At 37.5% G+C, this 26,446-nt stretch overlaps 6 protein-coding genes and 3 pseudogenes across 10 annotated transcripts; 5 read left to right on the forward strand and 4 right to left on the reverse strand.

Annotated features, from left to right (window-relative positions):
- Window positions 1–601: 601 nt before the first annotated feature.
- On the reverse strand, window positions 602–2,133 carry LOC104704483 (small ribosomal subunit protein uS2y-like; annotated as a pseudogene). The gene is made up of 4 exons (XR_015562015.1): window positions 1,975–2,133; window positions 1,459–1,722; window positions 1,172–1,369; window positions 602–1,071 (listed from the first exon to the last, which is right to left on the reverse strand). The product of XR_015562015.1 is annotated as a small ribosomal subunit protein uS2y-like (transcript).
- A 638-nt stretch (window positions 2,134–2,771) lies between these two features.
- Window positions 2,772–4,814, reverse strand: LOC104704400 (PITH domain-containing protein At3g04780). Of its 2 annotated transcripts, XM_010420520.3 has the most exons (8): window positions 4,576–4,814; window positions 4,308–4,394; window positions 3,849–3,972; window positions 3,621–3,669; window positions 3,474–3,531; window positions 3,329–3,375; window positions 3,153–3,230; window positions 2,772–3,007 (listed from the first exon to the last, which is right to left on the reverse strand). In XM_010420520.3, exons 1-8 carry the CDS (start codon window positions 4,612–4,614, stop codon window positions 2,959–2,961), a joined length of 531 nt encoding a protein of 176 aa, XP_010418822.1. In that variant the 5' UTR covers window positions 4,615–4,814; the 3' UTR covers window positions 2,772–2,958. The 2 variants fall into 2 exon arrangements, 1 of the variants encoding a protein (XP_010418822.1); XR_015562104.1 differs by lacking the exon at window positions 3,621–3,669 and having other exon boundaries at window positions 3,474–3,620; window positions 3,708–3,972; window positions 4,576–4,722.
- A 59-nt stretch (window positions 4,815–4,873) lies between these two features.
- Window positions 4,874–5,874, forward strand: LOC104704563 (putative ribose-5-phosphate isomerase 3, chloroplastic). The gene has a single exon (XM_010420647.3). It carries the CDS (start codon window positions 4,965–4,967, stop codon window positions 5,790–5,792), a length of 828 nt encoding a protein of 275 aa, XP_010418949.1. The 5' UTR covers window positions 4,874–4,964; the 3' UTR covers window positions 5,793–5,874.
- A 36-nt stretch (window positions 5,875–5,910) lies between these two features.
- On the reverse strand, window positions 5,911–6,788 carry LOC104704631 (mitochondrial import inner membrane translocase subunit TIM23-3 pseudogene; annotated as a pseudogene). Its single transcript, XR_015562035.1, has one exon. The product of XR_015562035.1 is annotated as a mitochondrial import inner membrane translocase subunit TIM23-3 pseudogene (transcript).
- A 2,243-nt stretch (window positions 6,789–9,031) lies between these two features.
- LOC147949451 (uncharacterized) lies at window positions 9,032–10,628 on the forward strand (annotated as a pseudogene).
- Window positions 10,629–11,955: 1,327 nt separating this feature from the next.
- On the forward strand, window positions 11,956–16,251 carry LOC104704707 (serine/threonine-protein kinase Nek2-like). The gene is made up of 15 exons (XM_010420768.3): window positions 11,956–12,432; window positions 12,992–13,130; window positions 13,220–13,286; window positions 13,452–13,517; window positions 13,605–13,651; window positions 13,756–13,801; window positions 13,890–13,970; window positions 14,058–14,100; window positions 14,180–14,229; window positions 14,306–14,387; window positions 14,477–14,526; window positions 14,613–14,686; window positions 14,761–14,812; window positions 14,905–15,306; window positions 15,395–16,251. The coding sequence occupies exons 2-15, from the start codon at window positions 13,045–13,047 to the stop codon at window positions 16,064–16,066; spliced, it is 1,818 nt and encodes a 605-aa protein (XP_010419070.2). The 5' UTR covers window positions 11,956–12,432; window positions 12,992–13,044; the 3' UTR covers window positions 16,067–16,251.
- LOC104703382 (uncharacterized) lies at window positions 16,250–21,250 on the reverse strand. 2 transcript variants are annotated; one of them, XM_010419393.3, is made up of 20 exons: window positions 21,000–21,250; window positions 20,539–20,620; window positions 20,228–20,428; window positions 19,920–20,134; window positions 19,587–19,659; window positions 19,437–19,493; window positions 19,277–19,356; window positions 19,131–19,193; window positions 18,881–18,968; window positions 18,614–18,716; window positions 18,388–18,491; window positions 18,229–18,302; window positions 18,041–18,105; window positions 17,766–17,941; window positions 17,474–17,541; window positions 17,332–17,392; window positions 17,172–17,209; window positions 17,003–17,071; window positions 16,619–16,916; window positions 16,250–16,486 (listed from the first exon to the last, which is right to left on the reverse strand). In XM_010419393.3, exons 1-20 carry the CDS (start codon window positions 21,110–21,112, stop codon window positions 16,460–16,462), a joined length of 2,055 nt encoding a protein of 684 aa, XP_010417695.2. In that variant the 5' UTR covers window positions 21,113–21,250; the 3' UTR covers window positions 16,250–16,459. The 2 variants fall into 2 exon arrangements, with proteins under 2 accessions (XP_010417695.2, XP_087306347.1); XM_087450221.1 differs by having other exon boundaries at window positions 18,388–18,490; window positions 18,613–18,716; window positions 19,587–19,666; window positions 21,000–21,201.
- A 146-nt stretch (window positions 21,251–21,396) lies between these two features.
- LOC104704784 (uncharacterized) lies at window positions 21,397–24,065 on the forward strand. The gene is made up of 9 exons (XM_010420839.3): window positions 21,397–21,676; window positions 22,171–22,235; window positions 22,426–22,474; window positions 22,570–22,664; window positions 22,752–22,837; window positions 22,934–22,993; window positions 23,081–23,162; window positions 23,516–23,629; window positions 23,713–24,065. Exons 1-9 carry the CDS (start codon window positions 21,490–21,492, stop codon window positions 23,884–23,886), a joined length of 912 nt encoding a protein of 303 aa, XP_010419141.1. The 5' UTR covers window positions 21,397–21,489; the 3' UTR covers window positions 23,887–24,065.
- Window positions 24,066–24,384: 319 nt separating this feature from the next.
- Window positions 24,385–26,294, forward strand: LOC104704859 (small ribosomal subunit protein eS1z). The gene is made up of 7 exons (XM_010420903.3): window positions 24,385–24,513; window positions 24,608–24,655; window positions 24,803–24,908; window positions 25,160–25,297; window positions 25,393–25,578; window positions 25,738–25,938; window positions 26,024–26,294. Exons 1-7 carry the CDS (start codon window positions 24,503–24,505, stop codon window positions 26,120–26,122), a joined length of 789 nt encoding a protein of 262 aa, XP_010419205.1. The 5' UTR covers window positions 24,385–24,502; the 3' UTR covers window positions 26,123–26,294.
- The last annotated feature ends 152 nt before the right edge of the window (window positions 26,295–26,446 follow it).

A 26,446-nucleotide genomic window follows, 5' to 3' on the forward strand; every position in this document is an offset into this window, starting at 1 on the left:
ATAGCTAGCTAATCTAAATATTTTTTCTCTGTCCAAAAAAAAAAAAAAAAAAAAAAAAAGCTAGCTAATCTAAATATTTTTCGACAGAAAATATATTAGTGAATTATCATATATATATATATATAAGAAATAATAAAAGACAAACATATCAAAATTAAGATTAGATCATATCACAATTTAGACAAGACTCAGTCACGAACCTTCGATTCATTCCATCCCTTCGACTTTGGCATCATCATAGGAAGAAGGCCATTTTGTAAAGACTAAAGCGTAAAACCGGAAAAAAAGGAAATAATTGTGAAATTGGTTTCCGGTTTAAGCTTTGACTGATAAGTTAAAATGTCGCAATCGGTGGTAATGTTAACGGCCGACCATTGACAACAGTAAGAAAAGGAGAAAACCACTGTTGGAAAACACAGCACATTACATTGATTGGGGCTAATTTAATGTGACGACATTAGACCTCACTATAAAATATAAATGTACTGAAATCTATCTTGTTTTTTAGTAATACACGATTTTACATTTTAATTCATTGTTCGGAGTCCGGAGATTAATACATTCACATTTTTTTTTTTTTGAGAGAGATGAAAAAAATAACTTTTAAAATAGAAGATTCATCATCAATAGTTCAATACAATGAAATAACTGAAGTAAAATAACTTGGCAAAAATGCACCAAATATACTAATGGTCTCTATTTCTCAAGAGACAAAGAAGCAAGAAAAGTAAAACAGAAGCCAATGTGGTCCTAAATCCTAATCCTCTCCAAATCTCACTAAGAACCAAAAATCATGTCTATATCGAGTTTGAGCTAAACTGTCAAGAATTACTTCCACTCCCAACCAGCAACATGTGTTTGAAGAAACTAACAACCAACTGCAGGCGCAGCTGAAATCGGCTGTTGGGCTTCACCAGGCCATGCGCCGTCAGGGATTTGGGCAGTGGTCCATTGGTCTCCACCAACCATTCCATACTCTGGAGCAGGCAACCCAAAATCAATCTGTGGTGCAGCTTCTTCATCCCCTTCTTCCTTTACTTCTTCAGGCTCCCTGTAGAAAAACAGATCCACCTACACCAACATAAACAAGTCAAGATCTTGTTAGGTGTTGTTGGAGTAGAGCTAAATCATAATAAGAGAATCCTAAAAAGATATGGATACTCGACTTTACCATGACATCCCATTTCTGAGCTGGACGAATGGTTCCACGCATTTGGAGAACCATACGAGCCAAAAGCCAGAACAAGCAACCAATGCTGTGTTTTCCCTTGTTGTTAGCAGGAATACCAATGTCTACGAACCCCATTGGAGAATCCGTGTCACAGAAGGCAATGGTTGGAATGTTTCCCAAAGCACCTTCCTTAATTGGCTGGCAAAACAAAAACAAAACAGCATTAGCAAAACCTAAACCTCCAAACTTGGTTAAAAAAAGAGACGTTATAAACAAATCAATTTTACCTGATGGTCGGTTCTTGGGTCGGTGAGAATCAACAAACCTTGGCTCACTGAAAGAAGTCTGCATCTGGTTAGTGAAGGTACCAGGAGTGTGTCTTCCAGCAATAGCAGTAGCACCAGTATACTGAGCAAACTTCAAGACAGCTCTTTGCCCATAAGGCCTAGCTGATTGAACAATGATGTCTTTTGGGTTTTCAATTGCTACAATAACCCTAGCAGCCATCTGAAGCTTATCCCGTGTCTTTCCTAGGTTGATAATGTAAATACCTAAAGCAATAAAAAAAAATCAAAACTTCATAAACAAAACTCGATGAATACAGAAGCTTAACGTCTAATCCAAGCAAAGGTGTAGGTGAGATTGGTTTCTCAATTTAAAAACCCAAAAACTATGGAAAATGGGAGAAACAATCAAGTCGAAAGCTACGAGATCAATACAGAATACAAGAACGTGGAAACGTTTTGCGTCTATATATACAATTATGTGCACAATGAAGTTTGGGAGAAAGATGAGAGTGTTACCGTCGTTGCGTCTATTGAAGACATAACGATCCATCTGATAATTGCAGTTTTTGGTACCAAGGTGAACATCGGCTGATAACATCATCTGAATATCAGCTTCTTTCTCAGAGAGCTGACCAGCCGCCGTAGCTCCTCCGTTCGCCGCCATCGTTTGTATTGTCATTCTTTCTCTCTACTCCGCAGGACCCTAAATAGTGTGTTTCACTCAAGTCAAATTGCTAGGGTTTGGAAGGCCCAAAAGGCCAAAACAAAAAAAAAGGGTAAAAACGATATAGCCCAAAAGGCTAAAACAAAAGAATTGGGTCATTTGGGCCTCACATCGTTAAGCACTATTTTTTGGGCGAATTGTTGTTTAAAAGAAAAACTAGAAACATTGGAGCGGCTCTTGGTCTACATCGAGACGTCAAAGAATTGTTTCTTTTACTATCCGTACGAAGATAAACGGGAGCTGGATGACAATACGACATCATTTCAAAGACGTGGAATGCTGATGAATGTGTTACGGAAGGAGTACAGACGTACTATCTTTTCATTTATGAGAATAAACAAAGATTTTGGCAAGGTGTGAGAAAGTTCATGAGGAGATTGACTGAGATTTTTTTTTTTTTTTTTGGTCACGTACGAGGTTATACGGTCGAAAAGGTGGTCGTGCAGAGATTAAAGTGGAAAGATAGGACTAGTAGCACGATTTTATCCCTATCCACTATTTGTTAAGATTTGATGCCCAGTTATATCATCTATCGAATTTTACTATTGTGGAGGAATCCTACGAAACTGTTTATAATTTGCAAGAGGAATTTTCAAATTGTTTATTGAACTTATCATTCGTTTTGCACTCCTCTGCAAATAGGCAATCGCAAGTTCTGGTCTATTTTAATTTAAAAACTTAGGAAAAAAGCAATTGAAAAAGATAGAACCCCACAATAGAACACTAGAAATCAAATTGATATGTGATCATATGATCAAACCACTTTTGTTGTTTGCTCAGTGATCTTCAATCTTTTTCAATCCCTTCATATCAGTCGTCTCCACCCTGTTAATTTGTACATAATGATGTAAATGACCAATACTTTGCAACTTAAAAAAATACCAGAAATATGAACAGCTAAGACCAATATACTCTGGAGGCAGGTAATATTTAAAACAAACTTGGACAAAAAAAGATTTTAGAGACTTACGTTGAACCATAGAGAGCAATCTTCTGAACCTTTGTGACCTCAGAACCCGATTGGTTGTCTTCAATGAAGATCGTCAAGCTTGAATCAAATACATTATAAGGTTTAAAACAATCTGTGATTTCGCTTAGTAGCATTATTATATATACACAGAGCACAGTAAAAAGTCAAAACCTTACCTACGAACATTCTGAAACTTAACATATTTAAGGACAACCGGTTTTCCCTGTAAATGGATTTGAACAGAGGTGTCAGTCAAAACAGATACATCACCAGAACATGTCACCAAATGAATAAAGAGTTTAAATATCAGAAATATATTACCTTAAGGTTTTCTTCAGTTAGTTCAGCAGTGTCGCTTGGAGGAAAATCATTGACATTGCTGTATAGTTTTAATAGACCCCATGAGAGTCTGAGCTTATACGGAGATAATCATATCGTTAGATACGAATTAGAAACGATTCACATTACCTGAAGCACATGTGCTCTTTGTTTGAGAAGAACTTTACAGTTTTAGGACCTGAAGAAAAATTAGAGTAAAAGAAAGTTAAACCTTACCGACTAGCAAGAAACATCCCCAGAAATCTAATTCCCATCTCCAGTTCAGCAACCAGAAGTACTTGTAGTTGTACCCTTGTCAGGCAAGACTAAAAATAATGAACATCTACATATGCTTTGAATATAGAACATCGATTTTACCTTCCTCTTCAGGGCCTTTGATAGCAAAGGAATGTAGTTTGATAACTTGATTAAAAGGAATATAGATCAAAAGCTGCTCATCAGCATCACTCTCTAAGTTCAAACCTTCATCTTCTCTATATCCCTACACGAACAACCAATGTAAAATCATTCATTCTCGGGTCATTAAAACACCAACAGGAATCAGTTATTCATAAATTCAAAAGCTATAGATTTATATTAGGCTGGCACGCAATAATATATCCCTTCATAAAAATCCAAGTTTGAACTCAATCATCTATATACCTAATCTCATAAAATTAATACTAGATAACAATTAATACATGAACTATTAAACAAGTATCTGTAGATATAATAAACACAAGCAGATACAAGAACTCAGACAAAACACAAACTTGTATACAGACAGAGAACTATATTCATCTAGGGGGAGAACTATAAGAACATAAGGAGAATAACCTGTTTGAGAGCATTGGGCAAAGAGTGACTAGAGCTTTGGTTCAGACATTCAACACCAGACCAGTCAATAAAATCTAGCAGATCAACCTGAAAAACAAACACAGCAACCAAAACTTGAAAGAATTATTAAATCTAAAAACTTCGAGCCAAGATTCGAAACAATCCAAATTCATAGAAACCACAGATAAGAACCCTAAATATATTCTTTTTACCCAAATATTGAATTCCTTTTTCGAAAACCCCATAAGAAATCTTGGTATATACTCACCTGTCCCTTAGGAATTTGGCTAGCTGATTCGGCGGACATCGTGAGTTCTTCTTTTTTTTTTCTTCTTTTCAAAGAAATCTCAAGATCGAGAGAAAGTGGAAGAAAATAATTAGACTCTCCACGCAACACAAGAAAAAGGACTTTTTATATAACTCTGTACTCGAAGAAACCCAAAAACGACGCCGTATGATAAACACTCTGATTGGTTCAGCAGGTTATTATCTTCAGTTCACCAACCCAAAAACAACAACAACCTTAAAAGTAATATTCCAGTTATACCCTCAAACCAACTAGTACAAAACTTTTTATAACCTTCTCTTCCACTCAAAAGTCAAAAACCCAACCTTTGTTTTTTTTTCTCCAACCATTCTCAATCCTCTCTGACTCCAATGGCTTCCTTATCCTTCGTTTCCTCATCTCACCTTACGCTACGCACTCCTTCTATTGCCCTCCGCACTGGCTCTTCTCCTAGAACCTCTGTTTCATTCTCCGTCAAGGCTCAGTCTGTTGCGCTTTCACAAGACGATTTGAAAAAGCTCGCGGCGGAGAAAGCTGTGGAAGCAATTAAACCAGGGATGGTTCTAGGTCTTGGAACTGGATCCACCGCAGCATTCGCCGTTGATCAGATCGGGAAACTTCTCTCTTCCGGTGAGCTCTACGATATCGTCGGTATCCCAACGTCGAAACGAACAGAGGAACAAGCACGAGCGTTAGGGATTCCACTCGTTGCGTTAGATACGCATCCGAGGATCGATCTCGCTATTGACGGAGCTGACGAGGTAGATCCGAATCTTGATTTGGTCAAAGGCCGTGGAGGTGCTTTACTCCGTGAGAAAATGGTTGAAGCTGTGGCTGAGAAGTTTATCGTTGTGGCTGATGATACAAAACTCGTTGAAGGACTCGGTGGAAGTGGGTTAGCCATGCCTGTTGAAGTGGTTCAGTTCTGCTGGAACTTTAACTTGATTAGGTTGCAGGAACTGTTTAAGGAGTTTGGATGTGATGCTAAGCTTAGAGTTGATGGAGATGGGAAGCCTTATGTGACTGATAACAGTAATTACATTATTGATTTGTATTTTAAGAATCCTTTAAAGGATGGATTCGCTGCGGCGAAAGAGATCGGCAAGTTTCAAGGAGTGGTGGAGCATGGTCTGTTCCTTGGTATGGCTACTTCTGTCATTATCGCCGGTAAGAATGGTGTTGAAGTTATGAACAAGTGAGTGAGGTTCCAAAAAAGTTCAATCTTTAAAGTTTTCTCCTTTGTAAAATTACCAATTGAGTTTATGTGAGATCATTTCAATTTCGATTTGCATTCAACAAGATCAATAATGAATCGGATTTGGGCAATTAGATCAATAAATAAAAATGTCAACTTTTTTTTTATACAGAGGATAATAATTCATAAACCCTAAATAGAGTAGCAATGATTCACTCACTTAATAAATGCCTAAAAAGCCTCTTCATTAAACTAATTCTTAAACCCTAACCTTTGAGAGATTGAGGCAAATCATCAGATTGGTACGAATCGCTTGACGGTGCTTCTCCCAGCAACCGCCGCAAAAGCCGTTACTCCGCCGACAACTCCGGCAACCACAGCGGATCTAGGCCCACGGGCAGCTCTGTACAAGACACCAGTGGCTAAACCAGCGATCACAGTAGTCAACGAACCGTCGTCTCCGTCTCTCAGATGCGTAACACCGCTCTCCATAGCTGCGAATATCAACCCTAGAGATCCTAAGCAATTCCCGCCGCGTCTTCCAACGAGTCCACCGGAGTTCAGAATACGATTAGCTCGGATCTTTAGGGATTCGCCCCTTTCGGCGCCTCGGATCCCATCAATTGCACCTTTGGCGGCTCCGAGAACCGATCCGGTGACATAACCACACCCGGTGAAGAACGTGAGGTTCTCACCCCATGTTAAGCGTTTTTTTGTAGCTTCTTCTTCGAAGAGAAACTCAGGCGAAGTTGGGAGTTCGTAGATCTGACGGTACGGAAGATTGATTTGTTCGTGGTACGGATTGTACTGACGGTACTTCTGTTGTTGTTGCCCGCCGGTGCTAGGGTTCATCAGATCCGCCATTACCAACCAGAGAAAGCTTCTCCGTTTCTTGGACTTAGGCTTAGGGTTTAAGGATGAAACGTGAGGGTTTATAACTTCCGCGTCAAGAGCAGGAAAAGGAAATAACTTTGGGGACAATCCGAAAAATTTTGAGTTCAAAACTTTTATATTTTTCGAAGCTTTTGGGTTTTAAATTTTTAATATTGGGCTTTTTAGTTTATGGACTCTCTTTATCTTACGTGGACTAGATTACTTTGTTTGAAGAGCTATTTTTAGCCAGCTTAACCGGATTATAAAATACATTTATTTCATCCCAATAATTGGAATCAATCAGCTGAACCGGAACAATAGTTTTTTAAATTTTTTAGTGATTGTATTGTCCTCTCTCGACTATAATACTGTTATTTATATGTTCTTAAAGTATGTCTTTTCAAAGTTTGCCAAAAAAAAAAAAGTATGTATTTTCAAATCGTCCAATTCATATAATTCTATATATATTTTCCATGGTGAAAAGACAAGACGAGGATATAGCTACAATTGATTGGATCGAACAATGAACATCCCTGCAATTTGATTCCATATTTCTGAGTTACATATATATATATATACAGGATTGAACATCTCTGTAAATTGGGTGGCCGACCTTTTAAAAAGAACAAGAACAAAATAGATTTCACGTTGACGTGGTTACTATGGTTTTTAATAAGCTCACGCGGTTTGCCTTTGCCCTAAACTACTAAAGGTCTAAAATAAATAGTTTCATGGAGAAGGCGATGGTATAATAAGTGGGTGTGAAGTAAGACGCAAAATTATAACGAAATAAAGATAGATAGAAATAACAATAAAAATAGTATTTGTTTAGCGATTTTATATTGTGCATATGAATATGCAAAGATATGTATTAGTCAATTACATTTGTTATTTATCATTTTTCTCAGCCTAAATCTTTCAATACGTTGTTGGGTTCCACTATGTTAAATGTTGATGTATCTATGGACTATGGTCTATTACTTACAACAGTAACACAGTCTATTAATTACTTACACCGAAAAAAGAAAGAAAGTTATGTCTATTTCAGATTTCATCTGGTTGAACTATTCTGCATTGTAAATGAAGAAGGATATGAAATACATAAGATCTGAATTAACTTATAATTAGTATTTAAAAATATTGGACAACGCTATTCACACAAACTACATGCCTGTAATTTGTTAATATACACCTACTTAATCTCAATGAAATGACATGACTCATGACACATGAGTGGATTAGATGGATAAGTATTGTTCTTTTTCCGTAATTATTTAAATCGATAAGACTTAACCGTGAGTTGGACAGTGCCGAAAAATTATGTGTCCATGAGTATGACAGTTTAGAAAATTCATAAACGATCCATAAAGAATACATGTTTTAGTCACAATGCTTACGGTGTTTGATGTCGATGAGTGGGATCTAACTTAGATCATCTTAAGCATTAACTATTATACCTTTTTTTTGTTGTTGTTGTTGATATACATTAACCTATATAATCACTGTTTTTCTTTTCTTCAAACCAAGCAAGAAGAAACAAGGAATTACAAATTGTGTATTAGTTCTATTTTATAAATTTAAAGAAAACTTGGTCTCATAAACAAAGAGGCTCAACGATGAAGACGTATTGTTGCTTATATACTTTTTTTTTTTTTGCATAAAGAAATGCTATAACTTATCTTTAATTCTAGTTTAATTTATTTAATGTAAAAAAAGTTCAAGACAAACAAAACAATCCAACTTATTGTGGTAACCAAAAGCTACTCTCCCTCTCTCTCTCAAAAATTGATGTTTAGAAGTTTTTACATATTTTAAGAAAACAATGATTATTGAGATTAAATATATATTTTTCTTTGACTAAAGATATATTATTTAATTTTAAACCAATAACAATTCAAATTTTAAATATTTTAATGATTACTTCATACAGTTTATAAAAAATCAATTTTTGTGGGACAAAAAAATATCCAAAAACATCAATCTTTATGAGACAGATAGAGTAAAATTAGTCTATATAGTAAAAGAATGGAAAAACAATCTGTATCCCCCCAGAAACTTTCATATAGCACCACATCCACCCAGTTTTTAAACGTAGATCTCTGTCCCCCCAATTTGTAAGTTTCAGTCGAGTATCCCCCCAAATTTAAAGTTCGAAACTTCTGTCCACACATTATGCTAAAATCGTGGTTTATCATTGGTTTACTGTTCCGGAAAATACATTAACCGCATGCCAACAAAATTAAACCTGATTAACCCAAATCAACCTGATTCAACCCGTTAAACAATACCCATTTATCCTAAAATCCCCAAAACATAAAAATCCCCAAATCCCCAAATCAAAGAACCCTAGAAACGAAAATCTCAATTTCCATGGATTCGAATGAGCTGGAGACGAATGCGATAGTCGTTCATGACGAGGCTACTGGGTCTGTTCCGCCAGAGGAAGGAGGAGAAGGTGAGCCGATCCAAGACGATGAACCTGACAATGAAGATCCAAGGGAGCGAGACGCATTTAAGATTGAGAAAGCCGTAACAGAGTTTATTGACGAACCATCGATCGTTCATGATGAGTATCCGGACAGTTCAAGTGATGAAGATGATGAAGCTCGTCGGGAGAGAAAGCGGAACAACATGAGAAAAGTAGATGGGACTTTGTACTATCACCAGACAATGCTATCTACCCAATAACATGGGGGTGTGTACAAGTAGAAAACATAGTAAATTGGTTGTGGTTTGTGAGGAAGATTAAGGCTGATTTGGGACTAATGGATGGTGATGGTTATATCATAGTCTCTGATCGCCAAAAGGTAATAAACATTCTGATTTTGGGTTCATTGGTAATGTGTTGTATTTATTCAGTTATTAACCCCTTGCTTTTTTTTCATGGACTTATCCGAGCTGTTGAGTTAGAGCTACTAAAAGTTGAGCATAGAATGTGTGTCCGACACATTTATGGCAACTTGAAGAGAAACCATGGGAAAGATAAAGAGATGAAGACGTATGTCTGGGATATTGCATGGAGCTACAATGAGAAGGATTCTGAAGCAAACATGATCAAGCTTAAAAACTACAGTGAGATTGTCTGGCGTGATGCTGTAAAGTCGAAACCAAGAACTTGGTGCAGGGCGTTCTACAAGCAAGGAAACTTCTGTGAAGATGTTGAGAATAACTCAGTCGAGTCATTCAACAACTCCATTTTGAAAGCCAGGGACAAAGCATTTGTGCCAATGCTTGAGACCATAAGGAGACTTGCGATGGTCAGGATTGCCAGGAGATCTGCCGAGTCTCATGATCACAATGGGAGATGCACGCCATTTGTGTCTAAGTTCCTTGCCAAAGAATTTGAAAAAGGTTCTGAATGTCAGATAAGAAGGAGAACAAACGACGGTTACGAAGCTACACTTAGTGGAATTTCTCATCAGGGTAAACTTGACTGAGAGGACTTGCACTTGTCAAAAATGATAAATCTGTGGCATTCCTTGTGAGCATGCTTATGGAGTCATTATTGATAGGAAGTTTGAGGTTGAAGACTATGTGTGTTTTTGGTTTCGGACACCTATGTGGAGGAGGAACTACACAAAAGGCCTTGTTCCACAAAGAGGACCTGCTTATTCGTCATCTACCAACCTCCCTAATGTGCATAGACCACCATCACCACCGCAACTTGGGAGGAAGAAAGAAAAGGAGAGTAAGAAGGACAAAAAGAGGAAAAAAGGACCAAATGAGTCTCTTTCGAAAAAAGCACCTAAAAAGTTGAAAAGGATAATGCATTGTGGTATGTGTGGTGAAGCTGGTCACAATTCTAGGTTTCACTCGAAGAAGAAGTCTTCTAAACAGGTTAGTGAGTGAAGTTTTCAATCTACCTTGTGTTAAATAGTATGTGAAACTGACCTTTATTTTGCTTCATCTTGTGTCTTAGACATTTGAACTTGCTCAAGGCACTCAAGTGGAACCGTCTCAAGGATGATCTAGCAAGGATGAAGGATTAGGAAGTGTTAGATGGTCGGGTTTTTGTTTTCCCATCTGATTAGGATAATTAATGTAATGGTCTCTGTTTTAGGATGTGTAACTCGGCTTATGTATTGGTTTTGAACCATGGATGCATTTTTAGGATGTTTAATTCGGCTTATGTATTGGTTTTGAACCATTTGTGCCAATGTCTCTGTTTTTTGTTATTTTGGTATCTCCTTTCTCATTATACAACAAAGAGGACACAACAAGAACAACATAAAACTAACAACAACAACACAATACATAACAAACCCAACAACTACAAGCCAATCAAACTATCAGTTTGCTCAAACCAATCATGATCATACAACCTACAATTACAACAATCATTATTTTCTTCATACTTGATTTGGTTTCCAACAGTTCTTCTTCTACCTTCTCAAAAATCTCTTTCTCTAGCTTCATTTGCATCTTCTCAAAAACAATCTTCTGGTGATCCATAGTCTCTGTTGTAATCTGGGACACCGTTTGTTCAAGTACAACCGTTCTGACAGCCAATCTCTCAATCTCATCCGACAATGCTTCGTCAACCCACTTGAAATTGTGGTTATCATCAATGAGCTATACAGCACAGGGAATTAGAGTGAAATTTGTCCAAAACAATCCAAAAATCAAACACATTACCTTATGTGATGCAGCATAACCACACCGATATTAACGACGGTATGGATTGGCAGCGGATTTTGAAATTAAAGCCACGATACTAGCTCCACACCAACACGTCTTCGGTACACCCACAACTCTTCTTCTCTGTTGGACATTGGATGTTGCACTCGTAGCTTCAGATGAATTGCTCATATCCAAGCTTAGCTGTTGAAAATAGAAATCTAAAATATCGATGAAGAGAGTAAAATTAAAACTAAGGTTCTAAATTTTTTAATTTAGGGATTCTTCACACTGGATATATATTTCGGATTGTGAAATCGGGTCTCAATTCGGTTTACTGTATTCGGTTTTTGGTTTCTAATTGGTTTTGTGTTATAAACCGCGTAAACCAATGATAAACTATAATTTTAGCGTAATGTGTGGACAGAAGTTTCGAACTTTATATTTGGAAGGTACTAGACTGAAACTTATAAATTGGGATGACAAAAATTGATATTTAAAAATTGGGTGGATGTGGTGCTATATGAAAAATTGTTGCCGGATTTAAACGATTTTCAAAACAAAAATTTTGGGTAACGCGACCTATTCAGTTATTGCTCAAATAGTATTTAATAATTCGTAGTGCACGAACTACAAAAATTAATATAAATTATCCCAAGACGAATTTGTCATTTTATGCTTCTTTCTAAAAAATTCGATTTTATGTTTTAATAGTTTTATAAAATAATGTAAAGTCACATCATTCAGACAAAAGGGTAAAAATCAGATATTAAATAATTAGAATAAGATTAAATATATAATAAAGTATATTGTTGTCTCAATTTTTTTTAATATATATATATATATATATAAGGAAAAATACAAAGTCTTATTTCCCATTGAGCAAAATCTGTCGTTTTCCGCTGAGAGAGAGAGAGGTCTCTCATACATACATACATACAATGGCGAACCAATTTCTTCATCTTCTTCTTCTTCGTTTCCTTCCAATGCCTCTTCTTCACTACCGTTGCTTCTTCTTCGGAAACGGTGCCGTTCTGTAGTTTCCTTCAGGAAATGCGGAAACTGTCTCCTCCTCTCTCAACTTCTTCTTCTTCTTCTTCTTCGTTTTCATCTTTTAAATCTGCCGATTGAATCTCACAACGACGCCATTTTAGGTTTGTTCTCTCTCTCTCTCTCTCTCTCTCTCTATTTACCTCTTTCCTTGTTTAAGTTTCGAACCCAAAGTAACGGTTTCTTGTTTATTTAGCAAAAATGTTGGGTTATCGACTGGCTCAATTTTGATGGGCTGTTCATTTCTGTGAATGCGAGCTAATGAAATCTGTAGTTTTTTTTCCCCAGATTATCTCATAAAAGATTTCATCTTTCACAACACCGGTACATGTAAAAAAAAAACTCAAATCTTGCATGTTTTAAGACGAAAGATTCGATTTTTTACGAACTGGATTACCTTTTTATTTTCAAAAATTCCTGAAAATAGTAATCCGTTTATGGTGGCTAATTGAATTTTAAGGTTGGTGGGTTTTGGGTTTTGGTTAGTGACAAAACTTTTAGAAGAATCGAAGAAATAAAGTTTTAACTTTTTTTCCGTTTTATTGACTACTTTTTTTTGCTCATTCTATTTGATTGTTTAGTTATAATGTCCAGAAAGGTACCATGATTGTTAAAGGATAGATTAACAATACAATGTGTTTTGTGTCTTCGTTTGGATTTCAGATTCTAGAGTCGACGACATTAAGACAATAGGAGGTGATTCTCAGAGTTTGTCAATGGAGAATTACGAGGTTCTTGAGCAAATTGGAAAAGGTTCCTTCGGGTCAGCTCTTCTTGTGAGACATAAAAATGAGAAGAAACTGTGAGTACCTTCACCTCTAAACAGGATTCTCTGAGTAATGATTGTTTCCGGCATTTGAATTTCCTTGTCATCTGTTTTGCTGTCTAAAGGTATGTTTTGAAGAAAATCCGGCTTGCTCGCCAGACTGGTAGGACAAGAAGATCTGCTCATCAAGAGGTTGTCTTGTTATCTAAACATTTAGATGAATCTCTGTATGACAATGACCTTTGTTTGATGTTGATAGTCTTTTCAGATATGCTGTAATCGAATATACAGTATTCTTGAGCTATGGCTGTTGACCTTTGTTCTGTAGAGTAACAATATCCTGTGATCTCCTTGTAGATGGAGTTGATTTCAAAGATACATAACCCCTTTATCGTGGAATATAAAGATTCTTGGGTTGAAAAGGTATCATTTATCACATATCTTTTCATTTCGTGAACTAAGAATTTCAAAATATAACCAGTTCTATTGTCTATGGATGTGTGCTATCAGGGGTGCTATGTGTGCATTATCATAGGATATTGCAAAGGAGGAGACATGTAAGCTTATTCCTTCTCAGCAGTGTTCCCCTGTTTGCCTAGAGAAGAGGCTCTCTGATATACCAACTGACTTTTCTGCTGCTCTTGTTTCTTCTTCCTTACAGGGCGGACGCGATAAAAAAAACCAACGGCGTACACTTCTCCGAAGAGGTTTGTGCTAGACTTGTTTGATAAAACTCTGACGATTTGATACTCAAAATTCTGAATCTCTTGAAACTTTTTTTTCTTGTTTTATCAGAAACTCTGCAAATGGCTTGTTCAGCTCTTATTGGCTCTTGAATACTTGCATGCCAATCACATTCTTCATCGCGATGTCAAGGTTGGTTATGATTGTCTCAGGAGACCAACACAATATATTGACAAATCTCCATACTGATACAGAACTAACTTATTTTGATCCATCCAGTGTTCGAACATATTCTTGACAAAGGATCAAGACATACGCCTTGGTGAGTTGCTACACATTAATGTCACATTATATCATTTTCCTAATCAGACTAAAATGTAACAAATCGGCTATCTCTGCAGGCGATTTCGGACTTGCTAAGGTCTTAACATCAGATGACCTCGCGTCTTCAGTGAGTATAGCTTCCTTCAGTATTTCACATATGTCTTTGAACTCAGGTTTAATCGCTACCCTTCTTGAAAAACTAGGTGGTTGGAACACCAAGCTACATGTGCCCCGAGCTTCTAGCTGATATACCCTATGGGTCCAAGTCTGATATTTGGTCGCTTGGCAAGTTTCTCATTCATGGCTGAGATTGTTAACCTTTAGCTTAAGATAATGAAAGAATATATTCTGAACCTCTATCTTCTTTCCTTCAGGATGTTGTATGTATGAGATGACGGCTATGAAACCTGCATTCAAAGCTTTTGTAAGCTCTAAAAGTTAGATTTATGTTCCTCCGGGTTTCGTTCATGAGAAGTTCCTAATGATTCCTGGCGTTTCAAATGGTTGCAGGACATGCAAGGACTAATAAACAGGATAAACAGATCAATCGTTCCTCCACTTCCGGCGCAATATTCTGCTGCCTTGTAAGTCTACTATCTTATTTGTCTAAATGTGAGATCTATTAGAATTTACTCATTTTGCGTGCTGCTTTCTTCAGCCGAGGTCTGGTTAAGAGTATGCTCCGGAAAAATCCAGAACTCCGACCAAGCGTATGTCATCTGATTCTGTCCTTTGGTATATGTTCATAACTTGAAACTGAACAAACTTGACCAGTAAACATCATTGCTCTTCTTCTGTGTAGGCTGCTGAGCTTCTCAGACAACCGTTGCTTCAGCCGTATATCCAGAAGATTCATTTGAAGGTGAATGATCCAGCAAGTAATGTAGTGCCTGCGCAACGGCCAGAATCTGAATCCACCAGGAGAAACAGTTTTCCCGAGCAGAGAAGGCGCCCTGCTGGAAAAAGCCATAGCTTTGGTCCAAGCAGGTTTAGGGGTAACCAGGAAGATTCTATGTCGTCCATAAAAAAACCTGTACCCGCATATCTGAACCGTGCAAAGCAAGTGGATTTGTCTACAGATGAAAGTGGTGAAGGAACGGGTGTTCATAGAACTTCAGAAGTTTCTAAGAGTTCTAGGTGTGTTCCAGTGAGAGCTTCAGCCTCACCTGTGAGATCGAGACAGCCTAGGGCTGACCGTGGTCAAGTAAGTGATCCATCCAAAATGCTTTTCTTTACTGGTTTTATTGATTGTTTTATCAGAGTAAAAGAACGGTGGTCTCTATATGTTGCAGCTTCCTGTTTCATCACAGCGTACAAACCGAAAACCAGCCGCTTTGATTCGCAGAGCCTCCATGCCTAACTCAAGAAAACCTGCAAAAGAAATCAAAGACTCTCTGTACATTTCGAAAACCAGTTTTCTCCACCAGATTAATTCTCCTGACGTGTCAATGAATGCACCAAGAATTGACAAGATTGAGTTTCCACTAGCGTCATATGAGGAAGAGCCTTTTGTTCCGGTTGTGCGTGGGAAGAAGAAGAAAGCATCGTCTAAAGGTTCCTACAGTCCACCTCCAGAGCCACCACTAGACTGCTCAATCACAAAAGACAAATTTACACTTGAACCAGGCCAAAACAGAGAAGGGGCGATTATGAAGGCAGTGTATGAAGATGCGTATCTGGAAAACAGGAGTGAATCATCTGATCAGAATGCAACTGCTGGAGCATCAAGCAGGGGTTCGTCAGGTGTAAGGAGACAACGATTTGATCCTAGTTCTTATCAGCAACGGGCTGAGGCATTGGAGGGATTGCTTGAATTCAGTGCAAGGTTGCTTCAAGATGAGAGGTACGATGAGCTCAATGTCTTGTTGAGGCCCTTTGGTCCAGGCAAAGTCTCACCCAGAGAAACAGCAATTTGGTTGTCCAAGAGCTTCAAGGAATCTACTACTAATAAGCTAGAAGATTGAAAAACGGGTGATTTCTAATTCTAACCTGTTGTGATGTGAAAATTTTCCACTTTTAACAGTTTTTCCAACCAGATGTCAAGAAAATTGTTTCAAAGTTAACTACTTAGGCTGTGTTCTTAAATGAGTAGCTGACCCTTTGTATCTGATACATTGAAATTCAAGAAAAGACTTGGCCGGTTACTAAATTAGAACTTCCGTCTTGATGCTTAAAATTATTTCCTGAACTTCAGCACAAATACATGAATGTACAGATGTTTAAAGCAGACAATATAGAATCCTGAATAGTAAGACCTCAAAGCAACTGAAACAGAGTAGTATAACCAGTAAAACTGTAGAGCAAATGCCTTTTATTATACGCATTGTGTGCAAGCCACGAGGAGCGGATGTTAATCACTAGTTAAGTGTCTTGTGATATGCAACCTGCCATTAAATCCCCCAAAAGAACAGTATTCAGATGTTAAGAAATATGTTTTAACTTTAATTTGTAAACTTAAAAGTACCAAATTCAAGTGAATTCAGCAATTTCCGAGATATAGCAGTTTGAGTACTTACAGAAGTTGACGTCTTTAACAGTTCTCTGATTGCCATTGTGGCATAACAGGATGATGGAAGAGTGAGTGCCATTTTAAGCGCCATCTGTGTCTGCTCAGAATTTGGATTTCCAGTTACTTTTTCATCCTCTTTTCTCTCTGTCTGGTCTTTCAAATCGGTTTCAGGAGGATTAGAATCAGAATTCATTGATTCATCTTCAACTTCTTCAGCAGATCCAACTTTCTCCACTGTCATGGTTATCCTGTCCAGATCTGTCTCGGCCAATGGTTTATTGCTGTCAGTGTAACTGAGTAACTCCCTGCAGCAATTACCCGCAAAATTAGTCTCGTCTCATAGAGTGTCTGATATCAAAACTGGAAAACGTTCTAACTATACACTGCGTACCATTCAAAGTCTATTGGTTTCTGGAATACACGTCTATATCCACCAGTCATGCTAGTTATCGAGAATTCCCTGAAACAATACTTTTATTAGTAGAATAAGGTAGATGCTCGGGGTGCTGCAGAGTTACCAGCATTAGGATCTACAAGAAAAAGAGCATAAGGGAATTTACTTTACACCGTGAATGCTGTCACTTAGGCTGATACCGTCCTGAAAATTGTAAGCAAATTTATAGATTCATGAGAGATATTTTTAGAAAGAATACACTGCGAATAAGTGAGTTCAATACTTCGAGAACAATCAGGGAATGCTTGAATATTGTTTTAACAAACCTTCTTTGCCAAATCATGATAAATTTCCGCAATGTCATTGGAAGGGTAAATGACTCTTGAACTGTTGAAGCAAAGAGAAAGTTAGGTTTCAATAGTACAATGTTAAAACTACTTGTATTGGAGAATTCTGCCAGCAACTTACCCAGGTAGAGGGAGGACAATGTCACTGGTTGAGAAAGTTCCAGCTTCCAAATCCTCAATACTTACAACCTGAAGATACAAAAGAAAGCATTATACATGAATAATGCTAGCACTAGCAAAATACCAATGAGAATGTAAATGCATCAAAGTATCTATAACATGGAAAAAGACAATGCAGAAATCTCATGAATCAAATTTCAGTCCCGAAGTTCCATTAGCTCATCATAATCTGAAGAGCAAAAAATATCAACTACGAACGGCCTAATAAGAAGAAGTTCGAAATAGAAACTAACCTTAACAAGGTCACTCCTTTCAGCTGGAAGATCTACAATAGCAGTATCATCTACCTGGTCACAATCCAATGTCTCTTCGTTGTTTTCCTTGTGCTCAGATGTCAAACTATCAACCATTTTTGTTGCAGCATCTACCTTTGTACTTACCAAGTCCCCCAACACAACTTGGGTAGTCCCTGCCAGACCACAAAAAAGCCAAGGAGTGAGCAGTAAACTGACATCGATTTGCATACAGAACGGCCCAAGATTTGTAAAGAAAAAAAAATCTGATGTACCATATTTTTTGACGCGCAGACTTGCTGCATTGTTCCATAAGTAGCTTTGGTAACTATGTACGTACCTGCATGATAAGAATCACATATACAGTAAGATAAAAAAAACTGCTTGGCATATGTCATATCTCAGTCGCAAGAGGCAAACTGTTCGGGAAGAACTTAAGCTATATAAAGAACCAAGCGCTTACATCATTCTCAAAGTTCTGGGAATGCCTTTCAGAGCCTGCAGGTAGTTACCAGGACATTTCTTCAGACACTGCAGCTGTTTCAAAACACTCAAGATTAAAACTGATTATCATGGAAACCTATGAACGTAAAAACCCATACATGAGTAGCTGGATACTTACTATGGCTCTTTCAGCAACGAGGTATCGAGGTAGTTGCCTTAAAGTCCCGTCAATGTCGCCAGTTTCTTTGTAATATTCCCGGGCATCATTTACTACATGCCTTTGTAGAAAAAAGCTTGAAGTCAAGAAAACCATGCATTGCTGTGTTCCTAATTTCGTAGAGTCACAATATGATTTTGAGAGGGATTAGCAATTGTAGCTGAGACTAGGTCATGTTAAAGGATATCAGTTTCTCTTGGATTAAGAATCATGTCTACGGCATCTTTCCATTCTCCTTTCAATAGTGCAGCTCCAACATGGTGGGTTGGTACTGAACCACTTCCAAAACGCTGTCACACAGATACAAAATTGATAAGAAAATATTAATTTTTAATAAGATTTAACTAACTTTGATAAAAAAAGAAGAAGACTTAAGTGACTTTTTTCGAGAAGCAGAACTCGATACTACAATGCAAAAGTGCAAGTCGATTACAACTTGACAGGAGAATGGTACCTGCAAGCCAAAATAGTTGATAAAGCCATCTTTCCCCAAGGACTCTGCAGACTTTTTTATAGTTTCTTCAGAATCAGCAACCACTCCTCTGAAAAATATGAAAATTTATACTATAAAGATATTCCATGCACAAGAAGATCTTTCCATCCCTTCTCACCGAAATATAATCAAAATGTTCTTGAATAAGAAAATTTGGAAGTTAATCGACGATCATAGAGTTTCTTTTTACAATGACCAGTTACATTCTCACCTTAACGTGATGGTAAATCTGTTTCCCATGAGCTGTCCAAGGAGAAGGCCCTCTTTGACACGGCTGAAAAGTCATCATTAACATTATGAGTTTATGACCACAACAATAAAGTCAAAATGATAACATTCAAGAATATGTTGGCTTACCAGAAGTCACCAACTTTGATCCCAAACAATCTCTTGTTCAGCGCAGCCAATTTACTAGCTTGCTGTTTGAACACAGTTACCTAGATGCCCAAACATTCTCTTATTATGCATTGTAAATAATAAACTCATCTTACCAAGAAAAATGGTAGAAATAACTTACACACTGAGTTGAAACAGACCGCTTATCTTTTGTTCCAGAGAATCCAAAGGACTTTGGCTGTAAAATTCAAAACCGACACAGCTTAGCAAGGAAAGTACAATGGCTTGAGATAAAACAGCCCTTTTATATACGGAAGAAGATGGGAAACACCTGAACGCCTAGCATCTTTCCAATCAATCCCAAGGCCTCTTGTGTATCTTTGTTCTCCTTGTAAAGATGGAACCTATAAACTTAAACCAATAATAAATCAAGTGAAACATGTGTTGCAGTTTCAATCGTAACGATCAAATAAAGGTACTGCAGAGACTATATGGTGCATAAAATGCACTAGTTCGTTAGTGAATCAGTAACTTTAAGACACCAGGCTACATCTCTCAAGTAGGATATCCAATTCAGGTTATACATTTTGGAAGATAGACTAATATACTAGTCCCAATACATAGTAAATTTTATGTCAGATAGAAGTTGATTTATAATTATTACCTGAGAAACTTGCCAACATGCTCTGGCCAATGCTCTGAACCTCTGCTATCAAAAGGTTTATCGCCTCTTTCCTTCCGTTTTTTTGATCTATTACCTCTGTTGTTATGGGCTCCTGAATTCACTCGCACACGGATGCATTTTGAAGTAGAATCAGGACCATCGACAGTGTCAGTCACAAGGAACTTGAAATGCTCTTTAACAAAGTTGTGGATAGCCTGGTTAGTAGTATAAGAAAAAAAAATATATAGTAAGAAGTCAAAAGATAATGTTGATAACAAGATATGTAACTCTGTGATCAAAACCAATACCGTTCTCTTGGATTTGTCAGAACTTGGATCCAGAACAACAGGTGAGATTTCATCTTCACTTCCTGAGGTGACTTGGTTAATCAATGTTTCCAAACGCTCTGCATCAGTGGCATTGGAAATCGATTTGAATGACTCAATTGCAGAAGTATAGTTTTGGGGTTCACTATCAGAACTTTTGGTTTTTTCTTCCTCCTTCACATCCTGAACAACAAACAACAACGAAATTGGCACAAACAAACTAAAAGATAAAAATCGAAACAAAAACATAGCATTCATACAACAGGTGAATTGAAATGAGTCAAGAGACAAACCATCTCAGGAGGCAAGTCTAAGGATGTCAAATGAACCACATTGCCATGGATATCCACTTCATTAACAATAAAGTCTGCGTATCTACGAAACACAAATCCAAAACAAATAATTCATTTTTGTATCCAATAAATCTATGAACTTCACCCACACAAAAATAAAGGAAACAATCAGTACATGCATCAAAATTCAAAACCCAACATATACCAAAGAGTTTCATTTATCACAAAAGGAGCTTCCTTTGGATCCGTTTGTTAACCGTAATGTAAATAAAGTACCAACCACATCAAAAATAATTCATTAATCAACATTAAAACTCTTCTAATCAAGAATCACACAGTTCATAGAAATTATAGAATCACTAAGCTCTATTTGACAAGCTTACAAAATCTTAATCTCATCCTCTAGCTATATGGAAGAAGAATGTTAATCTGTAAGAAACAACAAATAATGATATCACGACCTTTGTTTGAGGATTCCGCGGAAGCCAGGGAGCTGGGAGATGAAACAGGAGATGCCCACGTCAGCTTCATCTACTGTTTTCATACCTTCAACGTTTTTAGCTGTCGTCGCCATTGTCGTTGTCCAGTGAAAGCTCGAGTAGGGTTTAAGCAGAGACGGCAAACGCAAACAAGACGACACAGTTCTGTTTAATTTCAATGCCTATGTTCCCCGCAAGGACCAAAAGAAGACAATTGAAAATCGAATGCTTTCTAAACGCACCGTTTCATTCTCCATTGACTTGAGCCGGTTAATGTTTAAACCAGAACCGGTACCGATGAATCTGATACTCGGATTCGAATATGCTCTAAATTAGATCGGTACGTCTATTAAACCGAACCGGTTCATGTCAATGTCGTCTTTGTAGAGAAAAGCGACTTTCCTGATCGAGCGAGCTTCCCACTAAAAACAACAGATTACAGATCCACAAAATTCACAAGGCACAGAGCAAGATGGTGACGAAAACGGAGGAGACGCAGTTAAACCAACTCGAGAATCGAGTTGAGAATGGAGGAGGAGGTGTTTGGGAGTATCTGTCACTCGTTCGTAAGCTCAAGGTTCGCCGATCAGAGATTGTGCTCAAGCATGGTCTCTCGATCTTGAACGATTCGGGGAAGCGATCTGCTCTTGGTCCAGATGGTCTGTTTGATTCTGAATTCCTTGGGTTTTGCTAGTTTGTTTAGAGTGTGTTTGTTGATTTCATGAATCGTGCTCACACCCAATTGCTGCAAATCATGAGTTTCAGCTAAACGAAATTAGTTCATAATTCAATTTTAATCATTAGTTGATCTTTATGGTTCTGCTTCCGTTTCCTACGGTTACCTTATTTACTTTTTTTATATCTGCTTAATTCGAAATCTGGTGTCCTTAGATTGGTTTGTTCACTGTTTCATCCTTACTTGTGAGGTTAAACATGTTGTGTAGCTGATACGGGTTCAGAAACTTAGCAAAGACTTTAGTTTCAGAAAAAGCCATTAGATGAATCTCTGCCAATCTGGTTCAATTTGTTTTTGTTGACTTGGCTAGTAGGTGTTTAACTTTAGAGAAATTGTTGATACCGCAATAAAAGAGCAGCTTGTAAATTGTTTGTTTTAGAAAACTAAAGGGCAAAGTGTCTTCTTTTATTTATACAGAATGGACCCTGTATGAGCAGGTAGCTATTGCAGCTATGGACTGTCAATCTCTTAATGTTGCACAGGTGAATTTTCTTTACGCTTTCCATTGGTACTTTGAGAACTATATGATCCTATTACCTATTTTGAGATCAGGCTTCGTTGACAAACTTGCATCGGTTATCTTAGGCTGTATGTGTTATGCTATTTCTTAGGTTTAAACCTCTTTTTTAGAATTTAGAATTCTCAAAAAAGTCTAAATTTGTGTTTTTGCAGAATTGCATCAAGGTTCTGAAGAAGAAATTTCCGGATAGCAAACGTGTTGGTAAGTCAATATCAACCCTTGACAAACTGAGCAAGTCTTCAATCTTGTTGGACTCCATCATTTGCTCATATCCCAATCTTGGTAATATATTTCAGGCAAGCTGGAGGCATTGTTGCTAGAAGCAAAGGGAATGTGGGAGGAGGCTGAAAAAGCGTATACGAGCCTTTTGGAGGATAATCCACTTGATCAAGTAAGCTTTTAACTTTTTTTGCTTTCATGGAACCACCTACAAGCTACGTCCAAATGATAATTGTTGTAAGTAAAACTCGATGTCTAGGTAATACACAAAAGAAAGGTGGCTATGGCCAAGGCACAGGGCAAACCTTCCTTAGCTATTGAACATCTGAACAAATATCTTGAAGTGTGAGTACTACTAACCCCTAGCTGGACTAATATAAGTATATCAGGAATAACATACTACAGCTGATCAACTGTATCTGCTTGTCTTTCTTTATGTAGATTCATGGCTGATCATGATGCCTGGAGAGAACTTGCAGAAATTTATGTTTCCTTGCAAATGTGTGCTTCTCTATCCTCTGTACTAGACTTTTTTACTTATAATTCACCATGCAACAATTAACCCAGCTAATTGATAATCTATAACAGGTACAAACAAGCAGCTTTCTGCTACGAGGAGCTCATACTAACACAGCCTACTCTTCCACTGTACCATCTAGCATATGCCGATGTAAGTCCCATTTTTTTTTTTTGCTTTGTTAAAAGAAGTCAAATTGTTCCTTTGTCTATACTCTTATGGCTATCACCAAAGAGCCTCAAAATGTCATATATGACCTGCTCTGATTAAGACATTGTATGTAGTATGCATCTTATAATCAATTTGTCGTCGCTTATATCTGACACTGGAAGTTAGTAACAGCAATAGAAGAGCGAACTATTTTGTGGAACTTTGAGCATTATTAGCACTGCAATCCAAAAGTTTCTAAGTTTTTATTGTTACAGAACTCTATAGTACAGCTTTGATCATGTATGAACTTGTCTAACTAACGTAATTCTCATTATGCGTGCAATCCCCAAAATCAGGTTCTCTACACAATTGGTGGACTAGAAAACCTCATCGCAGCAAGAAAGTACTATGCAGCAACCATAGACTTGACAGGTGGTAAAAGCACAAGAGCCCTTCTCGGAATATGCTTGGTAAGACCTTCTTTCTTCCTCATACCGGTTTAATCCACTTTGTTTGCTGTGACCTAATGACTGATACATCTTTCTGAAAACAGTGTGGATCAGCGATTGCACAGGTCTCAAAAGGAAGGAACAAAGAGGACAAGGACATGGCTGCACCAGAGCTTCAGTCTCTAGCTGCAACTGCATTGGAGAGAGAGTACAAGCAAAAAGCTCCGGCCAAGCTCAACCTCCTCTCTTCTGCCTTGAGAAGCTTGAAAATCTCTTAGTTTAAACGACAAGGGTTGAGACAATTTTTTGGTGTTTTGGTTTTAAAGCTTAAGACTTTGTTCACTCGTTCTCTTTTCCGCTTATAATTTTTATTCATATTCGCTCTCGGTTATTACTGAATCACTGATAAGGTTTACTAATGAGTTTAATCAAATAGCCAATAATAAATTAAACAAAATTCAATCCGAACGAGAGAAGATTGGCAAATAACTTCGTGAGATTTCAGTAATGCAAAATGTCTGTTGGGAAAAATAACTATAATTTTTAATCATTAAATTCATGAATTACGAAACGTCACTCTCCTAAATTCATGTATGGAATTGTTTTTTTTTTCTTTCACTTTGTAAGTTCAAGATTTTTACTTTTTTACCACCGCATGTGCTTTCTTTCATTCACAGATCGAGTTAAAGATAAAGATTAAACACCCGATTGGGCCATTCTTTGTGAGGCGTAGCCCATTAATGGGTCAATTTAAGGCCCAAAACATATGAGTGTCAAACTCAAACCCTAGAAGATGACTTTAAATTGAAGAAGCGCCGTAGAAGCATTTTTAGGTTTTTTATCTGTGTTTTTTGATTCTTCTCAGTTCGTCGTCGAGACCTATCTTCCGCAGCCATGGCCGTCGGGTAATTTTCCCTTGAGATTACTCCTCGTTTCTACTATCTGATCTGTAAATCTCAGCACCACCTAACTATGAGTGTTCCTGTACTTGCTTTGTAGGAAAAACAAGAGAATCTCCAAGGGTAGGAAGGGAGGAAAGAAGAAGCTGTAAGTATTCTAAAATTCTTTAATTTAATTTTATCTTCTTTACAATGTGGACGTATTGATAGACTCTCTCGATGTTCAAGTATTGAGCTGTTGAATCTGTTTATTGATGGGTTGTTTTCATTCTTGTTGTGAAAATGAATGATGCAGTGTTGACCCTTTCTCCAAGAAGGATTGGTATGATGTTAAGGCTCCTTCAATGTTCACCAGTAGAAATGTTGGAAAGACACTTGTTTCCAGAACTCAGGGTACCAAAGTAATGTTTCGGTCTCTCTTTTCAAATCTCCTTTGAATGACTTGGCTGTTAAGACTCTTCTTAGAATCAACTGAATCGATATGAATCACCTAGGGCAATTCTTTATGGTGTTTTGGATTGATTGTTATAGCTTATTTTACCATTTCTTATATAGCTTTATGTTGTATTGTATGGTATGTGCTGGCTTTGTGACTGATGATCCTTGTATCTATCTAACCTCGTTATGCGACTTTTGTTCTAAACCCTCCCAGATTGCCTCCGAAGGATTGAAGCACAGAGTTTTTGAGGTTTCCCTAGCTGATCTTCAAGGTGATGAAGATAATGCTTACAGGAAGATCCGTCTTAGAGCTGAAGATGTCCAAGGCAGGAACGTTTTGTGCCAGTTCTGGGTAAGGACAAACATTGTTTCCCAACATTTTGCTGTTCTGGTTTCATTTCCTCTTATTTGATGGGATCTTGACAGTTTTTGCTGTTTCACCTGTAGGGCATGGACTTCACCACTGACAAACTTAGGTCATTGGTTAAAAAGTGGCAGACTTTGATTGAGGCTCATGTTGATGTTAAAACCACCGATGGCTACACTCTCAGGCTTTTCTGCATCGCCTTCACCAAGAGACGTGCTAACCAGGTCAAGAGGACTTGCTATGCTCAATCCAGCCAAATCCGTCAGGTATTCATCCAGCTATTATCTAAAACTGTCGTTCTCTCTCTCTCTTTCTCTAAGGATTGAATGTTAAATGTTGTCAAGTCTCTTTGCTGAATCTTATTTCTGCAATCTTTGAGCTAAGATACTTCCTTTTATTGATGAGTCTTTTTGTGCATTCCTCAGATTCGCAGGAAGATGAGTGAAATTATGGTTAAGGAGGCTTCCTCATGTGACCTTAAGGATCTTGTTGCTAAGTTCATTCCCGAAGCTATTGGCAGGGAGATTGAGAAGGCAACTCAGAGCATCTACCCTCTTCAGAACGTTTACATCCGTAAAGTCAAGATCCTCAAGGCACCCAAATTCGACCTTGGCAAGCTCATGGATGTGAGTGTAGATGAACTCGCATTTGCTATGTTATGATTCATTTACATAGAATTATTTATATTAATTGGATGCTTGTGTTTTATAGGTTCACGGAGACTACACAGCAGAAGATGTTGGTGTTAAGGTAGATAGGCCTGCTGAAGAGATGGCTGTTGAGGAACCTACTGAAATCATCGGAGCTTAAGAATGGTTTTTGAGAAAATGTTAAAATTGAGAGATCTCTTTTTCTTCTAAACTTTAGCTTTTTAATGCCTTTGTTCACTCTTTTGTTCCCTCAGTTTTTTTTGCTGTATTTGATGACTTTTGTGTAAACTTGCGAGCTTTTTGATAATTTATTAATCACCTTTTTCTCTGAATTTGAAACCTTCGATGAAACAAAATTTTACATAATCTTCGATAAATATGTCTCATTTACAACCCCCCAGTGGTATATTGTTTTAAAAATACTTTTAACACAGTTTGAACTTCAATTTTCATACAAAAAATATATTCTTCTATCTTCATCAGA

The sequence above is a fragment of the Camelina sativa genome, chromosome 1, assembly GCF_030686135.1.
Source record: "Camelina sativa cultivar CO46 ecotype springtype chromosome 1, ASM3068613v1".
Lineage (NCBI taxonomy): Eukaryota > Viridiplantae > Streptophyta > Magnoliopsida > Brassicales > Brassicaceae > Camelina > Camelina sativa.

Excerpts from the sequence above, each read along its gene's own strand:
- LOC104704784 (XM_010420839.3), top strand. The coding sequence starts at position 21,490 with ATGGTGACGAAAACGGAGGAGACGCAGTTAAACCAACTCGAGAATCGA. Across the intron at positions 22,236-22,425 it reads AATCTCTTAATGTTGCACAG|AATTGCATCAAGGTTCTGAA; the intron begins GTGAATTTTCTT and ends GTGTTTTTGCAG. Across the intron at positions 22,665-22,751 it reads AGGATAATCCACTTGATCAA|GTAATACACAAAAGAAAGGT; the intron begins GTAAGCTTTTAA and ends CTCGATGTCTAG.
- LOC104704400 (XM_010420520.3), bottom strand. The coding sequence starts at position 4,614 with ATGTCCGCCGAATCAGCTAGCCAAATTCCTAAGGGACAG. Across the intron at positions 4,395-4,575 it reads GCCAAATTCCTAAGGGACAG|GTTGATCTGCTAGATTTTAT; the intron begins GTGAGTATATAC and ends TTTGTTTTTCAG. Across the intron at positions 3,008-3,152 it reads ATTGCTCTCTATGGTTCAAC|GGTGGAGACGACTGATATGA; the intron begins GTAAGTCTCTAA and ends ACAAATTAACAG.
- LOC104704707 (XM_010420768.3), top strand. The coding sequence starts at position 13,045 with ATGGAGAATTACGAGGTTCTTGAGCAAATTGGAAAAGGTTCCTTCGGG. Across the intron at positions 13,802-13,889 it reads GCGTACACTTCTCCGAAGAG|AAACTCTGCAAATGGCTTGT; the intron begins GTTTGTGCTAGA and ends TTGTTTTATCAG. Across the intron at positions 15,307-15,394 it reads CTAGGGCTGACCGTGGTCAA|CTTCCTGTTTCATCACAGCG; the intron begins GTAAGTGATCCA and ends TATATGTTGCAG.
- LOC104704859 (XM_010420903.3), top strand. Across the intron at positions 25,298-25,392 it reads ACGTTTTGTGCCAGTTCTGG|GGCATGGACTTCACCACTGA; the intron begins GTAAGGACAAAC and ends TTTCACCTGTAG. Across the intron at positions 25,579-25,737 it reads AATCCAGCCAAATCCGTCAG|ATTCGCAGGAAGATGAGTGA; the intron begins GTATTCATCCAG and ends TGCATTCCTCAG.
- LOC104704563 (XM_010420647.3), top strand. The coding sequence starts at position 4,965 with ATGGCTTCCTTATCCTTCGTTTCCTCATCTCACCTTACGCTACGCACT.
- LOC104703382 (XM_010419393.3), bottom strand. The coding sequence starts at position 21,112 with ATGGCGACGACAGCTAAAAACGTTGAAGGTATGAAAACAGTAGATGAA. Across the intron at positions 19,357-19,436 it reads GGTCTGTTTCAACTCAGTGT|GTAACTGTGTTCAAACAGCA; the intron begins GTAAGTTATTTC and ends TTGGGCATCTAG. Across the intron at positions 17,210-17,331 it reads ATCATGATTTGGCAAAGAAG|GACGGTATCAGCCTAAGTGA; the intron begins GTTTGTTAAAAC and ends TACAATTTTCAG.